Source organism: Vidua chalybeata, chromosome 2, assembly GCF_026979565.1.
Source record: "Vidua chalybeata isolate OUT-0048 chromosome 2, bVidCha1 merged haplotype, whole genome shotgun sequence".
Lineage (NCBI taxonomy): Eukaryota > Metazoa > Chordata > Aves > Passeriformes > Viduidae > Vidua > Vidua chalybeata.
The window spans coordinates 82,239,256-82,257,393 of NC_071531.1; the positions used below are offsets into that span (position 1 = coordinate 82,239,256).

Below are 18,138 nucleotides of genomic sequence, written 5' to 3' on the forward strand. Positions count from 1 at the left end.
TTAACAATATGGTCTGGTTTTCATTTGCTTGCGTTTTTTTTCCCCTTCAGGTTTTTGAAGTCAGTGTCAGCAATGGAATGAACTGGATTTGACATACAAGCATATAAAGATTTGGTGGATAGGATATAGCATAGCATTGTTTGCATCAGCTGGTTTTACTCATTTATGGGAGAGGGAACACACAGGTCTTGTTGGAGCAACACTTCACACGTATATTAAGTGCTCAGCAAAAGCCAGTAGGCAAAGGAGGTCTTGCACATACTTCACTGCTCAGTCAGCTTCTACACAAGAACATGCCCACAGGGCCAGAAATACTGCCCAAGATTCACAAACTGTGAACTGTGTTTATTAAATAGAGGGTGACCCAGTGCCACTGTAATTGGGATAAAGATTCAATTTAGCAAGCAGCTGTTTTGACTGCTCCATAAAAGAGAAAATCAGCACCACATCATCTTTACACTAGCCTAAAATGCAAGTTTATGCTAATATTTTCCCACAGGCTATGAAAAGTCATACTCATGACCCTGGCGGCATACCCAGAGCTTCTGTCACCAACCAGGACTGGCTGCTCTTATGGGACAAAGTTAGTGACTGAATCTAGGAACAAGCAGACGCATTCAAGGAGTCTTCACTGCCATGTTAACACAGAAGAAACATTTATATCTGGCAGCAACCACATCTGTAACAACAGGAGAGGCTCAGTGTTCCCAGCAACTGCATTCAGTTGCTAGATGATCTCTGTATTACCTCTGTGCTGCGGAAAGGCTTTTCAATTCAGCATTCAGAATTAGGGCTCTCAAGACAAATTTAATTACAAAGAAAACATTGTGACTAATTATTTTCAAAGTAATGCTCAGTTACTCCCTCAACCACAGAAGGAAATAGCTGTTTTGATATTTAGGTACTTCAGTCTACAAATAACCCTCCCAGCACTTCTCCAGAAGACGTCTCACTGTACAATACAGCTTTGTCCACAAAGCACACATGATTGGCTAAGTCACATGCTTCCACCACCTCCAAAGGAATTAAAGAGCAAGACAGAGTGACTATGGATGGTACTGCTAGAGGCATGCTGGCCCAGATGGATAAACCTTTGTAAATTTTCCTAGCTCAAGGGGAAAGTAACAGATAACCCCATTAAACCATACACAAGCCAGCTCCCTTTTTATTTTCCACTAGAGCTACTCCTGTTGAATATAAGAGACATAAATACAAACAAACAAACAAACAAAATGCTCAAAATAAAATATATTATTCAGTTTGAAAATTGAAAAGGAAAATTTCAGCTGGTTTAAAAATTACTATTAAATACTAATAATTACATTTTCCAAAATAATAAAAGTGAGCATCAGCTTTTATTGTGTTTGTTTGTCAAGAATTCCAAGCTATGCTTCGTGCAGTTATTTGAATCCCTTTTTATTTCTCTTTGGAAAATAAATCTCCAGTCATTTATTACTCTCCATTACAGACTGTAACTTAATAAAGTAGATTTATTCAGCTTTGTGGTAGACTGTATTAATCTTGAGAATGGTTATTTCTAAGTAAATGTTGAAAGTCAGTAACGCCCCTCAATAAGCAGGAGGAACTGTTTGCTTTTGCTTCGTAACTGTCGGATCCAGAAGGCTCATAAAATAGGGACACTTGCAGTTATTAAACCAAAGTGCACACAGGTCTGCATAGCTATTACACACTTACAGAAGAGCAATTTCACCCCAACCCACAATGGATCATTTATTTGTACAGACACTAGTCTTAAATAATCCACTATCCTGTCTAGACCAAGCCACACATTTCTACAATTAACACACTCTTAAGTGACAACGCATTGGCAAGACTTCAGTTTTATTAAGTATTCAATAGCACTGAACCATGCAAAAGATTTTAGAATTCTTATCAGGTGTGGAACTGCATTTTTAAACAATTAATACCACAAAAAGATCCCATTTCTATGGGTTCTGACAGAAAAACTGTCCAATGTGTGAACTTCTGGGGGAAAAAAAGAAAAAAAGCTCTAAAATTTCTTTTAGCATCCTTTCCTCCAAAGTAACAATCTCTCAACGCAAGATGATCAGCCTTGGGGACAACAAAATTTGAAGCATATCTTCCAAGTCCTATCATTGTCACTGGACAGGACAAAATCTGCAGATTACAGTGGAACTGTAATCCTCAGATTTCCAGCAGGGGGAACAAGGATGACTGGGGGACTGAAGCCTGTTCAGCCTCAAGAAGAGGCAGCTGAGAGGAGACCTCATCAATATATGTAAGTATTTAAAGAGGATGGAGTCAGGCTCTGCTCAGTGGTGCCAACCACTAGGACACGAGACAGTGGGCGGAAACTGATGCACAAGAAGTTCCCACTGAACCCGAAGAAGAACTTCTTTACAGTGTGGGTGACTGTGCACTGAACAGGTAACCCAGAGAGGCTGTAGACTGCTCTTCTCTGGAGATACTAAAAAACCATTTGGATGCAATCCTGTGCCATGAGCCCTAGAATGGCCCTGCTTGAGCAAGGAGGTCGGACCACATGAACCCACTGTGGTCCCTTCCAACCTGACCCATTCTGTGATTCTGGAAACACAGCTCTGAGATGAGATTTTCCATGTGTCCAGCCCAGCCACAACTATACTTTATAAATAAACCTACTATGTGCTAACTCGTCCACCCATGGGCAGAAAAACTAAGAGATTAACATCTAGGTGGAAAGACTAATATTCTGTAAATACAATAAATACAATACCGCTAATATATAAACACACATACGCCCCAGCAAACCCTAACCCAGTCTTCCAGGACAGATAAATGCATCACCTAACGATGCAAAGAGAACGTATTTCCACGAACTCCTATGGAGGCCGTGACTTCACTAAGAAACCGAGCGCCAACCAGGTGCGACAGACGCCCCGGGGGAGCGGCTCCTGCCGCCCCGCAGAGCCCCCGGCTGCGCTGCCCCCAGCCCGCCGGGCCCGGCGCCGCCGATCCGGCCCCGCCAACTCAGCCCCCGCCGCCACCGCCTCCGCGGCCCCGGCGAGGCGGAGACACCGCAGCGCAGCGCCCCCCCCCCCACCCCAGGTGGGATGGTTCATCCCGCCCGCCTCGGTGCGCCGAGCGCCGCAGCGCATCGCCGGTGGGCCGAACCATCTCTCCTGAAGCGGAGGGGGGTACGGGGCGGCCAGCCGGTCCCGGCGCCCACGGCCCCTCCTCCCGGCCCCGCAGCCAGCCGCCATCCCGCCGCCGCCGGACAGCACGGCTCGGGTCGCCTCACCCAGCTCCTCCCTGCCCGCGCCGGCCATCGCCCCACCGGGCTCCGCTCGCCCTTCCGCCGATGTGGAGCCGGCCGGCGCGGCGCATGCGCCCGGCGGGAGCGAACTGCAGAGGGCGGCGGGCAGGCGGGCCCTGCGCGGGCTGAGGGAGGCGGTGCCGGCTCCTGGTGCGGGTCCGCCGCCTTCCTCGGCGTCCTGCCCCGGCACAGCCCCGCGGCAGCACCTGCCCGCCCATAGAATCCTGCAGTATCTCGACCTGGAAGGGACCCATAAGGATCTTCAGCGCCCTGCTCCATGTAGGAGCACCCAAAGCTAAACCGTGTGACTAAGAGCACTGTCCAGACACTCCTTGAACCATGTCATTATCATCCTTAGGGATGCGCTTAGGCTTTGCTGCGCCCCAGCTGTGGTCGCCCTATAAAGAGGTGTCCCTCGGCAGGGCTGAGGAGCCGGGCTTTGGATGAGGCACTGCAAGCTTTGAGCCATAATTAATCAGCAAAGACTGCAAACAGGGATGAGTGTGAACAGTTCAGCAGAGCTTGACAGCTGCAACGCTTGGAGATTAACCACTAACCTCACACCCCACCTTAACCTAACTTTTATGCTAGTTGCTTCCAGAATAACCTGCCAGTATTTCTTCAGCACAACTACCTATATCTATCGCTGATTTGACTTAAGTAATAAAGTTTACAGCTGCTGCTTTCCTAAAACAACTTTATTTTTTTTTCATGGAGAATATAGGGTAAAGTAATTTGATTTTTTTTTCTACACAAGAGAAATGCAATTTTCTGAAGGTTCTCATAAACTTCAGTCATCTTCAGACAAACATCATTAATTAATTTATCTACGATGAAGAATTTCCAGTGGGGAAAGCATCCATTTTCAATTGTCAAGTTTATGTGTATTCCAAATACTCCTCCAAACTTTCCTTTGAAAAATGAGCCATGTGTGTGAGCTATTATCATCGAATTTATTTTAGAAAAGGTTTCCCAGTAGGGTATCCATGACTGCAGGTTATTGATTTAAGGAACTGACTCACTAATTACAATAACTGTGTCAAGCATTTATGCAATATTCTGCTTTGTTTCTAAGAATGCCAAACTTTGTTCAAGAAAATATATAACAGATCTTTAAAGCTATATTGAGTGTTCATTCCTTCTACCTTGTCATTGCATCTCAGGACTTGACTCACTAAATCCTTCATAGACATTGAAGAGATGTTAAGGACATGGTACATCTTTATTTCACATCCTACCCAATGGAAAACTCTTTGTTTCTACTACTTGCTGCTACTTGCATGAAAATTCTTTCTTCTAGGAGCAGGTTTGTTATGTGCCTAGAGAGATTTTTCTAATATGCTCCAAAAGTTATATCTAGCATTTGAGTAATCAGTGGTGACCAATGAATATTCAAAAACACATGGGAGATACTATAATGTGATAGAAATTAGTTATTTTCTAATCTGCATTTTGTTTCTCTTTGGTAAGAATAGAAGGATTTGCTTTAATGTGTGCATCTGGTTAAATTCTAGACATCCATCCATCAAAGCAAAATTACTTTATGATGAGAATATTGCAGACACCAAACACTTGTTTACCATAGGCTTCATTTTCTGAATAGCATTTACAGCATCTCTCTTAGAAATCATGAATTCTACTCATGTTGTTTCTGTTGGTTTAGAGCAAGGCCAGATGGAGTACAATATCCAGCTTCTTCCATTTTTAATTTTTTATATTAAAAGCTAATCCTGAAATCTTTAAGGGCCATTTTCAGTAAACTTTTTTTGGTCTGCTTAAATCCCCCTTGTTAGAATAGATGCTCTGCTAGGTCCAGCTGAACACAAATTATACTCTTGCTAAATTTCCACACTTTTTTAGGGAAAAAAATACAAGAATCAATTAAATATACAGAAATGCTGTTTCAATATATAATTCGTCTACACAGATGCCAGCTGGCTTTAGCTTTGGGGCTGCTTAAGTCTTGAGGGACTTCCATTTCTTCATGGAATCTTCTTTTTGTGATGTTATATATTTGGCTTCCAGGCCCTCCATTGGCAATGAGTCCCATCATTTACTCATGCATTGTACAAAAAAATGTGCCTTTTGAGCCTGCTACATAATAATCTCTAGTCTTGGAACATAAAAATAATTATTGCATTTACCTTGTCTAAGTGATTCTTGACAGATCACTGCCATCCTCTCTCTCCTGTCTCTTTTCCAGGCTGAAGAGTTCTAATTTATTTAAATATACCTTCATAGAGATGCCATTCCATGGCATCTTTTCTTAATTTCTGCTCCCTTCTTCTATGAGTTCTACATCTCCCATGTTCAGCTGCAGTTGAGGACGCCAGAACTGCAGCCATACAAAGACACTAAAACCCGTCTGCCTACATCTGAGGGGTTTTCAGTCCTCCTTTATGTAATAATTTGTATTTTAACTTTTTCTCAGGTACTGCTTTGCAAGGTGATTACTTTGCATGATGTTTTAATGAGCCATTGGTAGGCCTCAATTATGTTGCCATCCATCTGTCTGTAGACTATAATTCTATCTGATTGGCAAATGATTGACATTCCTCTAAGATTTATATCTCTGCTTTATATCTAAGAGCCCCTATCAAAATCACCTTGAATATCAATACGGCATCTACATTTCATGAGATCCTGGATAGCAAATTGCTCATCTGTGTATCTAAAAGCAATACCTCCTGTTAATTTACACTGAACATCATGGGATCAAACTGAAAGAGGGATGTTTAGGCTAGAAATAAAGAAGAAATTCTTTACTGGCAGGATGATAAGGCACTGGAACAGACTGCCCAGAGAAACTAGCTGCCCCATCCTTGGAAGTGTTCAGGGAGAGTTGGGATGGGATTTTTGAGCAATCTGGTCCAATGAATGACTTCCTGCACATGGTAGAGGGGTTCACAGAATCATAGAATATTCTGTGATGGAAGGGACCGATCAGGATCATCAAGTCCAGCTCCTGGCTCTGCACAGGACACCCCAAGAGTCACACCATGTGCCTGAGAGCATTATCCAAATGTTCCTTGAACTCTGTCCAGCTGATGCTGTGACCACTTCCCTGGGGAACCTGTTTCAGTGCCCAGTCACCATCTGGGTGAAGAACCTTTTCCTAATACCCAACCTAAAGCTCCCCAACTCAGTATTATGCCAGGTTGGAGCCTTGAGGTCCCTTCCAACCCAAACCATTGTATAAGTCTATGATTATGCAATCTGAAAACGTATATATATCTCTTTATCTCTTTTAATTTCCTTAGTTACAAGCATGAGCTTCCTTTCACAGCAGTTCCTTGTGATCCGTATGCTGGTCTGTAACAGCCCATTTCCAAGAGTTCTTATTTTCCTTCTTTTTCTTGGTGCAAAAATTAAGCACTGAAAATCTTATACTGTGGTTAAAAACTCAGTGTTGTAATGCTGCTTTAAAAAATTGCAGTTGATAGAAGGAGACTCTTAAGCTTTTAGAAGTACTTGGTTTGATGTATATCAAATGGAGAACTGTTTTGTAATATCTTGATAGGAAGTTTCATGTGATGCCTGCCTTTCTTTGCCATGAAAAAAATTTGGAAGGAGATCTTGATTTCCATTGTATTTCCTAGAATCACAGAATGGCTGAGATTGAAGGGATCTTTGAAAATTATCTGGTCCCATCACCCTGGCAATCATGACCATGTGTAACTATACAGGCAGCTTTTAAATATTTTCAACAAAGGGAGACTCTGCAGTGCCTCTGGAGAGCCTGTGCCAGTGCCTGGTGGCCCTCACATCAGAAAATTGTTTCCTGATATTCAGATAAAATCTCCTGTGTTTCAGTTTGTGGCCATTGCCTCTGGTCCTGCTGCTGAATGCCACTTAAAAGAGCCTGTCTCCATCCTCTTTGCAACTTCCCTTCAGTTATTTGTAGACACTGATGGGATCTGTCTGAGCCTTCTCTTCTTCCAGCTGAACAGTCCCAGCTCTTTCAGTCTTTTCTCATGGAAGAGATGCTCCACTCCCTTCATTCTTGTGGCCCTTGCTTGGACTCCCTCCAGTCTGTTTACATCTCTCTTGCTCTGAGGAGCCCAGGACTGAACACAGCACTGCAGGTAAGGCCACAGTGGTGCTGAGCAGAGGGGAAAGACTGGTCACCACCCTTACCATGGTGTCAGTACTTTGCCCAGTACAGCCCAGGATGCCACTGGCCACCTCTGCATCAAGAGTTCCCTGCTGGCTCCCATTCAGCTTGGTGTCCCCCACTCCTCTCTTGCCAAGCTGCTTTCCAGCTGAGTGGCCCCCAGCATCTGCTGGTGCCTGTAGTTGTTCACGAGGGGTGTGGCTGAAGATGGCAAGCATGTTGTCAATGTCACCAGTTAAGAACACAGATCATAAAAGGCCCGTTCAACAAATATGTTTCAAACTCTAAAACTGCTGCTCAGAAGTTTGATTGCTACAGCTGTAACACTGTAATGTGTTCCAGTGGGGAACAGAAATGTTGGATGGCCTCCACTGGAATCCATAAAACATAGCTGTTTAGTCTTGGGGTTCTGTGGTCAAGATGACCCCGAGATCGTAAAAAGTCTTTTCCTCCCAGCCCCACAGCCAAAGAAGAAGTCCAGATGCGTCAGTTTTGCTTCTCAAGGTTGTTTATTTTCTCTTATCTATAACATTCTTTCTCTGACCTGCTGAGCTCTATCTAGCAAGTCATATTATGGCATTCTGCCTGCCCTCTAGGGCGGTGTTTACATTTTATACTAAAAACTATGTGTACTTTATTTACGATTAATTCCCAATACCTATCACCTATGTTAAACAGTGTGTCTCTACTGTAAACCAATAAAAAGTGTCACCATCACAGTGAAAGATGGAGGACAAGAAGAAGAAGGACAAGACACATCCAGATTCCTCCATCTTGCCTGCTGAACCCCATTCTAAAAAAACCCAAAATTCTATTTTTTCACCCTGTGTTACATTAACTCTTGTGACCTGTAAATCTTCACAAAAAGTTGGCATTTTTTTCCATGGACTAAAATCAAAGCCACAGGTGTTTTTGACTTTGTGCCAAGGTCTCCAAGCCCCCTGCCAGGGTCTCGAGACAGCCAGGGCAGCCAGAGGGATGTCCTGGGTTCCCACAGTTTAGTAACAAAATGTTAAAAGCTTGGGGTGTGTTGACTCTCCCTAAGCTTTGATGAAGAATAAATATGATTATAGAAGATACTGCAGCTGTCAAAAGTGGTAGTGGTGGTTCATACTTCAAATAGAAATTATCAGCACATTTAAAATACCAGAAACATTTGAGAAAGCCGCCAGGATTTTTCCCAACATGAATCATTATCATGTCAGTAAAGTAAAATATTTTATCTGTCACTTAATGAAAATAAAATATCTTTATTTGCATATAGATCTGTATGTACTGGGACTTATCATTCAAGCATTGCCAACATCAAGGTTTGCTTTTGTTGTTTAATTTGGTGGGCTGCCAGTGTCAACTTTCTTTCAGTACACTTCAAAGTACAGCATCCCTTCAATAAGTAGGTCGCTTGGGAAAATGTCACAAATGTTCAGATACTTGTGAATCTTTGTCAGCTCTTATTTAGCTTTAAATAAAACAACAGATGTACTGCATGATAAACATACCAAGTTGCACTAAAGGAGATCATATGATAATTTTGGGCAGTGCCTCAGATTCACAACATTTTTCCATATTATCCTGCTAACTTCACGAGTCCTACAATCTGAAATACAGTGCTTGAATTCTGAGAGTGTCCAAGAAATACAACACTCCATATACTCTTAAGCATCTGCATAGACCTACCTTGATGCTTATGAAATTAGGTAGATGTCTGTAGTTCTGCTCATGACCAGGGACATTGCCAAATCATCTGCCTCCAACTTATGGTCAGTTGTGTCTTATCCTGGAGTATTAACAAATGAAAGGATCAGGGAGGTCTTAGTCATGGCCCTGTTCTGGACTTCTAATGAGATTTCTTCAAGACTGTGTCCCAGGACTGTCAGGGAACAGGCCTCTTTAAGTCAGCTCCCACAAAGCACTGTGGACAAGAATGTACAAAATCTGTCTTCCTCCGTTTCCACAGTCCCCCCACAGTATTCCAGCAGGCTTTACACCTTCAAACAGCTCATGTGTCCTCATTTCTAGGGCATTTAGTATACCCACAAGAACTGAAAACAGATGACAGGAGAGGGGAGAAGAACTGTGATGGTGTAAGACAAACCATTTCTGTTTTAAAAATTGTACCATTAATAGTTTTTCACAGCCGGATATAATCCATTGGCGTAGGTCTCTTGGTGCCCATAGCTGTAATATCGCAAAAAGTCATGGCCCACCAGCAGAGCCCTAAGGTAGCTGTCAGCCACCCTCCCACTCCTATGATTCACATCAGCTTTGGAAACTAGTACAGCCCATGGCACAAAGCATTACTCCCAAGTCTGCTTTAATTCAGGAGAAAACTCCAGAGAACTACAGCTCAGAGCAACTGAAAATCCACATTGCAGCATGCACTGCAGGGACTTCTTTCATGTGTCTTGGGAGGATTCTCCCTCCACCAGCTGCAAGGCTTGTACAGCCCCTGTATTCCTGTGAAGCGGTGTTCAAAGAGGAGTGTGAAGAGGAGGATGATGATCTGCCTGCTTGAGCTTCCTGAGGTAAAGAGTAGTTGTAGAACACTGTAAAACCATAGCCAGTTAGTGATTAAAAGGTGATACTGCAAATACTTTTTAAAGCTGCAGGTATTATTAACTATAGGAATTTAAAAATACCTGCATAGACAATTTCAATTTACTTCAGAGGATGAATCACATCCAATGAAAAAAAAAAGCCTCCTAGAAAGGTTTAGAAAGCACGAGATGTTAGAAAATCTATGACCATTCAGACAATTGAGCATTGGAGAAAGGACATCTGTAGGATTTTCCTAGGATCAGTTTCTTACTCTGAAATTTGCAACTGCTGTATACATACAAGTACCTACATTGGTAATTATTTATTCAGTAAACGTGGTAATCAAGCTCTTTCTCTTCTGCTCTGAGCTTTATTTAATGTCTGTGAAAACGGAAGTGTACCATTTGGCATTTATCTTAGAAACTCAGGTCAGCCACTCATATTCAGGAAGCATTTAGAAGCTGTCCTTTCATCCACAGGAGCCACCCTATTGAGCAGCATAAAATCAATGACACACACTGTCTTTATAGCCAGACCCAATGTGAGTAGTTTAGAAAATAATTGATGGCCTGTTTCTTCTGCATAACGTATTCAATGTGCAAGCGAGCAATCATCTGTCTGGACTGCTGCACTTTGGCTGTTGTGCTTGAGAACAGCCACCATTTCCCCCCCTGCATGCAGCCTCCTGCCCACTGGATCTGCATAAGCATGGTTTCAGGTTCTGCCCCTCTTCTGAGCTGCTGTGCTTCATGTGTTGGAGGTAATGCTCTGCCCACTGGGGTGGGTTGACCTTTGCTGTCCACCAGATGCCCGCCAAAGCTACTTTATCACTACCCTCCCCACATGGACAGGAGAGGGAAAATATGTGAGTTGAGATAAGGAAAGGAAGAGATCACTCAACTTTTACTATCACCCACTCAATCTTGGGGAAATTAATTTAATTTATTGAAAATTAAACAGAGCAGGATAATGAGAAATAAGGAAAAAAATCTAAAAACACCTTTCTCCCAGCCTTCCTTTCTTCCTGGACTCAACTCCCAAGATGAGGATAAAAGAGTAAAAAATTCACTTAGTTCCATTCATGGAGTGTCAGTGTCACAAATGATCAGCCATTGTTTCATCTTTCTGTTTTAAACACAATGAAATGGTGTCTTGCATTCATGGAGAAGTTCTGCTACACTGTAATTAGAAGCCAATCGTAGTAAACCTGACAAAAAACATTTTTCTCCTCAAAGATCTAACTCTTCGTTGACTGCCATGTTTGCTTTTGAATTGTCAGTTGCATAAAACTCCATCCCAAACCCCATAAATAAAGCCTTTACCAGAACAAAAGGATGCACTGACAATGTTGTCTTTTTCTGGAGTACTGACTTTGAATGGTATTTATCACTGTATTTATCAATACAGTGAACACCTCCCCTTCTATACAGAAGTTCATTCTGCTCTTTATTTCACAAAGCCATTTTCAAAATAATGAGCATATCCATCTTTTACAAGTGCTGCACATTTAGAATGAGGTAAATAATAAATCATATTAGTTTAATGTTGAGTATTATAGTTAGCTGTGGACTTCTAACAATAGAATGGGTGCTGGTACCCATTTACAGCTACAGTTCTGTATGTAGCATAAAAAGAAATGACACCATTAACTTTATCCCCTTTTTTTTTTTGCTAACCCTTTTCAGTATTCCTTCTTCCTTCTTTCTCAGCTGAAAAGTCTGAGACAAGCATGATGTCAGCAGCAAAACAGCAAAGCATTTAACAGTTTAATAAAGGTGTAACTACAAAGAGGGACTGAGGTGACAAAAAGCTGCTTCATGGAAGCCATGGCTGCTCATAGTAAGATCTCTGCTTCTGGTAAGGTCTCTGCCTCTGTTGGTTTGCATCAAAGGATTACATACAGTCTGGAAATAATTCATATATATATGTGGGTGTATATATGTGGGTGTATACATATATGTAGATATATATGTGTGTGTGTGTGTAGATAGATGTAGATATAGATATAGATTTGGAAATCCACCAATTTACATCACCAAATTATATTCTAAATAGGAAAATTTTGGTGGAGACTGCTATTGATTAGCAAGGGGCAATCATGACTTCGAAATTCAAAAGGTGATATCCTGGTGCATGTGTGCCAGTCCTGGTTTATGGATAAGCTGCATATCCCAAAAAATAGGCATATAGACTGACTATAGCAGTAAGCTTGTTAGAAGGTAAGTAAAATCAGTGTTCTATCATAATCTATATTAAATTTTAATCCAAAACCTGGCATGATTCAGAGCTGAGCCTGCACTTTCCAAGGCATAACCGGCACACATACTATTCCCAACAAGGTTGGATGTAGGGTGGTAAGCCTTATCATTTTGGAGGGTGGTAAACCTTAAGTATCTGGGATCCTACCTCATGCTTAAAAAAAAAGGATCATGCCCTGTTTTGGTTACAAGTATAGAATTTGTTCAATCTATAAATGTATTAAAGAGGGGGTCAACAAGCACGTGGTTCCTGATGGTGCCAAGAAGTTGCAGAATCTCCCTTGTCTGTAGTGGGAACAAGAGCAGAGCATGGGCAAGGGGGAGAGAGAAAGCAGATATTTGTTGTGCAAGGTGCTTCTTTCCTGTGTAAAGCAACATTGTGAATCAACCATGTCTGGTGTAGCCATTCCTGTAGCCACGGGAATGAATGCCAGAGTCTTCTGAGTCCAGTTCTCCCTGCCACTCCAAGTAAAAAGGCCTGCAATGTCCTTTTTCAGTCACAGCTTGCTGCACAGCACTAGACCCAGTGATAACCACTAATGAAAATGGGACATAGTTATTTTTTCCTTGGCTTGTTCAGACAAATTAAGACAGTATGAAAACAGAAATATTAGCTGCTGACATTTTCCAGCTGGTTCTGGTGGCACAGCAGTGGGATGCTTGAAGGGAAGTATGGATGTGATTTCTGCTCAGTTCACTCAGACTGAGTCAACCTCCCCTCTGTACACTACAGCACTATAATTAGTAGCAGTTCAATTGCATTTCACAAATTAAAGTTGTGTAAATTGTTCCCCTTTTCAGCACAACACTTCTGCTCTTAAGGGATAATCCAGGCCAAGGAAGCATCCTGAGACTCTATGGAGAAAGACTACCACTTCTCACAGAGTGGAGGGGAGAGAAGCAAATGAGCAATGTCTATTTATGTATCTGTATTCTAGGTATGTGGTAGTTTGTCAAATTTTAGCCAGAAGTAGGATTGAAACTAGTTGATCTTCAAGGTCTCTTTCAGCCCAAACCATTCTATTATTTTAACATTTTGCTAGTGAAAGGCTGTTAATGTAGGAAAGAAGAGGCAGAAGCATAGGAGGAGACAAAATACTGCTAGGATAGGAAACTATCCTGGACAAATCCTCCCTTCACTGTATAATAAAGCTGGTTTAAGAACCTGGAAGCAGAGAGGAAAGGATATCTGAATGCCTAGTCAAAGAGTACATGGGCTTTAAATGCTATTTAGTCCTCCATGAAGATTTTAAAACTCTGTATTGAGGACACAGAAGGGTTTTTAACATAGGCTAATGCTCCTGTGTTAGCAGCACCGTGGGTCATGTAACAGAAGTGGCTGCCTCATCCTTCCTAGATATCACAGGTACAACAGGGGACAGCAGCTCTTTTGGGCCATCTCCATATATCCTTAATCAGGCTCTAAGGTTGGAGCTCCAGGGTCAGACAAGGCACTTACTCCTTTTAGGGGTGCAGACACACCTGTCTGAATTTGGGCAACAGCAAATAATGAACAGCACTATACAGCAGGGTTGCAGTGGTGAGCTCAGGGATGCCAGCCCTTACATTTAATACTGGACTGCACCTGGGCAGCTGTTAAAATATCTGGAGTGGAGGACTAGATTGTACATGTCAGGGGATTGAACTTTGGAAGCTCAAATTTATGTCTGCCAGAATATGCTCCTACTTCTCCAAAGCAAAACTCACCTTCTCCATGTGGCATATTTAAAGCACAATTCCAGCAACAGGTATGCAAGATCTATTACCAATCTTTTCAGTGTGAAAAAGTTAAAGTACCTTCTCAGACAGGGAAAAGTGCTTAGTGCTTCAGTTTTTTTTGATAAATAATCAGTTTTATGGTATTTTTGGTGGACCAAATGGGTACAGAAGTTAAAAGCATTGGTAAGACTCAGCCCGAGGTTAATATTAGAATATTAAATGATAGGAAGATCTGAGTCAAGATTTGAGATTTGGGCTCAATTTTGCTTCATCTCATGGTAAACATTATTAAAACCTCTTAAAGGAGAAATAATGACAATATTGACTAAGTTTTAATTTTAACAACATGAGTTAATGTCTTTCTTTTTTGTAAAAGAGAGGGTTTTTTAATGGAAACTTTCCACATTTGGCCATCATTTAGATCATCCTTTGTAGGGAGAAGATGAAAGACAATTTCACTGGGAGATGGTCTGAAGTTGTTAGTGCTGCTGTCCTGTTTTCTTGAGGAAAAAGCAAGACAAATTTTCAAAAGAAAAAAAGAAGTAGCAAAGGAAGCAGCAAGGATGGAAAATACAGTGTCAGGAGCAGCAGGAGCAGGTGAGACATAAGGTACAGGTGACAGTAAGGGACACAACAGTGCCCCCCTGACATGGCCCTGGCTCACAGCACCTAGCTAGAAGAGCTGAGCAGGTCCAGCAAATCAGCAGGGTAGGATCCACAAAAAACCAAGGGCAAGGCCCTGAGCCTGATGAGGCCACATCAGAGCTGCCCTTGAGCACAGGCAGCCAGACTCCAACAAGGACTTGGTGTATAGGTTCTGCTTTTGGTGTTCTTATTTGTTCTTTTTTTGAAGAATGTTAGTATGATTCAGTCAGCTGCTCTGTGCACAGGCCAACTTTATCAGCAGCATTACTAAACACACTTTCTTGGCTAAGGGAGGAAAAAAGTAAGAGAAGAATAAAAGACACAAAAAAGGTACAAGCAGGGGGAAAAGGCAAAAGAAGTTCCAGATCTAATATTAAGACATTGCCAAAGCTGGTAAAGGTGGAGATGAGAGATCTTTTGGGTCCCTCTGTCTGTCTCAAGAAAGTTACTCTAACTCCCAAGATGGGATGTGCCAGCACGCTCATACTGAATTGCACTTCCAGGATGTTACAGAAGTCATTTGTCACAGGTCCAAATTATACTGTTTGTGTTGCTATATTAAAAGCTTCAGCAAAGGGTCTAGGGTTAAACTGAGTTTTTTCCTATTTTCTTCATCTCGTGCTCTTACTTTCTTATGTAACCAGCTCTGGTTACTCTGGGTCCTCTGGTTACTCAAACTACACCCTTTTTGGCTAATATTAGTATGGCTCTTTGCTTCAAATTATTCAGTTTCTTAATTTTTTACTACGTCAGCTTCTACAAATAGTTTTAGGTAACTGGCTGGATCAGATTCCTGTTATCCTGGCTAAAGTTAAATATAAGAAGCCACACAAAGCTTTGAAAAATTGCAACTTTTTGTTACTAAAAAATGTATCCACAAATTGCTCAAAGACACTTCTGTATTGTGTAGTATTATGATGACACAGTCTTATTATTAACACAGTATTAATCTACACTGGGAAAAACTTGAAGTTCCATTATATGCCATTTCAATAGGGGAAAAAAAAGAGAAGCCGAGGAAGAACTGAAATACAGAGAAAAAAAATCAGCTTGCCTAAAGCTACGCAGAAATTCTGCAACATTGGAAGGACTTGAATTCCATCCTCCTAACACATAAGCTAATACCACTCCTGCCTCATAAAAGCCTTTGGCAGTTTTATTTGTAACAGACCTCATGTATATCAGTTAATGTGAACAGTGTTCATTTCCATCAGCACTGCAGATGAAAGAGGAGAATTTCTTAAGGCAAAGCAAATTAGAGGCAAAGAATTAACAAGAGTTATTTTTTAAATATCCCGCTCCCTCACCAGTTCATCACCATCACTATCAATTAACAAAAAAGTATTGCAGTTTGGTGAATAACCTCCCTGTGTACACTGGTCCAAGTGGTCCCAGATGTGTTAGTGTGCAGTTCCAGGGTGGCATGTCACAGCCGGCAGTGGCAGCTGATAGGAGTTCCCTAAATGCAGCCCCAACTCATGCTCCCAGTTCCTAGCCAGCTCTTGCCTCCCATCTAGTGGCTGTATCCATGCACCAAGTAGTTTATTCAGATTTTTTTTTTAATTAAGGTACTGAACAAGTAAGAATCTTGTCTGCAATAGAATAATGTAAGAAATTAACTCACATTCTCAGAATTTTCTAAATAACTTTGCATAACTTTTTGGAGTAACTTCAGTAAACTCAGTTACTCAAATATTGTTGGTTCCTTCAAAAGTCACTATAGGATCTTCAAAGCTAGGAGACTGAAAAAATAAATCTGAACATGGAATTCTTCTATTACCTCCATGAGTTTGAGCCCTGTAAGGAAGCTGTGTTCACAAACCTTTCACTGCCTATGTTAAAACAGAAAGCTTACTTCTCATCTCCAACAGCAAGGTTAAAATCTTGTGTGGAAAACTCCAGAACAGCAGCCTGTAAGGAAAAGAAACTAGGGGACTGAAAGAAGAAGAATAAAATCCCAAAAGTGAGCACAGACTCTTGACTTTACATCCTGCAACAACCACAGAACCTGGAAGGGACCTCCAAAGATCGTCTGGTCCAGCCTTTCATGGGACAGGGAGCCTCCATGAGATTAGGACCCTGTCCAGTCATGTCTTGAAAACCTCTGGTGAGCAAGGAATTCCCTCCCTCCAACCATGAGCTAACCCCCTCCTGTTTTGCACAAGCCATCTCCAGAGGAGGCAGAGTCAGTAGCTACATCACCTGAACAAAGAGCAGCACCAGCTGAAGTCACACCTTAGTGTGGCTCATACAAACAGAGCTGCAGCAAGGAGGTGGCAGGAAAGATGCCAAACAGCAGAGCCTGGCTCCCCACTGCTCCCAAAAAGCAAATGTGTGTCCTCAAGGAAGGCTGCAGCTAAAAATGCCACTCAGCACCTGTAGTGTACAGAATGCTGTTTGTGGGGAAGGGAGGGCAAAGCAGAGATGTTGCTAGGGGATAACAGGGCCCAGGACCAGCCTTGGTGCAGCTGGCTTCTCACCCATTTGGGATTGCTACTTTTATAGGACATTAATAATCCGTCTTGTTGGCGAATATAGCCGGCAGAATACAAAGCAGGGACCTTATCCCATGTGAGAATATGCTGGCATTAATTGTTAGTCAATAGGTATTGGTAGTACTTTGGTGGGAAACATCTCCATTTGAGTTTATTTCAATATAGGACCTATCTATTTCTGGATTGTATTCAGCATCTAAGCACAGCTCAGAATTGATAAAGCCAGAGATACTTTATATTACCAGCATGTACTTCTACTAGCAATAAGAATAAATTAAACAAAGCCTGGGCACAGTCTTTAGACACAGCAAGTGATTGTTTAAACTGTTTAATTGTTAGGATAGAGCCTGGGGTATTTTTTTATGCTCAAAGTCTCCTAAACAACTCCCATGCATAATTTAGGATTTGGCATATGCCATGTATCATTCTCAATTAAATTGTCTCCTTATTTTGAAGGGGAAAAGGGCTTGAAATTGGCCCCTGTGCAAAAGAAGTAATTTAATGTGGTACTACAGGCATTGCCTTTGGCTACATCCATGCTGCTGGAAAATAAAAGCACCAGACTAAAAGTTTAAATAATGTTCCCCTAAATACGTTAACTCTAGAGTTTCAGGAGCTTCTATAAACAGCTTCCCCTCATCATGGGCTGCGAAATCAGAATTTTTTTTTTTCCTTTTTTTTTCTTTTTTTTCCAGGAAGCAGCTCGCAGAGTTCAAAAGTTCTACCAGTATTTGGAGCAGTTGTTTTATAAAAATCCTCCACTTTCCTAAGAATGCAAGAAAATACTGCAAGTTAAATGGAGAATTAATTTCTTATTTGTCTTGCTGTTCTTTAAATAAAATACAAAAATTCCCTGGTGATGTCTATTCTTGAGTAAAGAATTGTGTTCTGGATCTTTATGGAGTAGTGGCATAGGGAAGCATTTCCTTGATAAAGTCAACAAATTATAGAATCACAAAATGGTTTGGGTTGAAAGGGACCTTAAAGATCACCCCGTTCCAATCCCCCTCTCATGGTCAGGGTCACCTTCCAATAGACCAGGTTGCTCAGAGTCCCATATACCAGGGAATTATATAGATCAAATAGTTAAAT

The 18,138-nt window shown here is 41.7% G+C and overlaps 1 protein-coding gene and 1 long non-coding RNA gene across 4 annotated transcripts in view; one reads left to right on the forward strand and one right to left on the reverse strand.

Annotated features, from left to right (window-relative positions):
* The window catches only part of SLC36A4 (solute carrier family 36 member 4), a 131,769-nt gene that overhangs the window by 85,612 nt on the left and 28,019 nt on the right, over positions 1-18,138 (reverse strand). For 2 of the 3 annotated variants that reach the window (XM_053935890.1, XM_053935891.1), the window contains exon 1: positions 3,263-3,374. The exons of the other annotated variant lie outside the window; for it this stretch is intronic. In XM_053935890.1, coding sequence (XP_053791865.1) covers positions 3,263-3,290 — 28 coding nt within the window. In that variant the 5' untranslated portion in view covers positions 3,291-3,374. Of the gene's footprint in view, positions 1-3,262; positions 3,375-18,138 lie in introns of those variants that run through there. 3 annotated transcript variants of the gene reach the window in all.
* On the forward strand, positions 13,003-17,825 carry LOC128784360 (uncharacterized). The gene is made up of 3 exons (XR_008429452.1): positions 13,003-13,125; positions 14,328-14,503; positions 17,742-17,825. It is a non-coding gene; the product is annotated as an uncharacterized LOC128784360 (long non-coding RNA).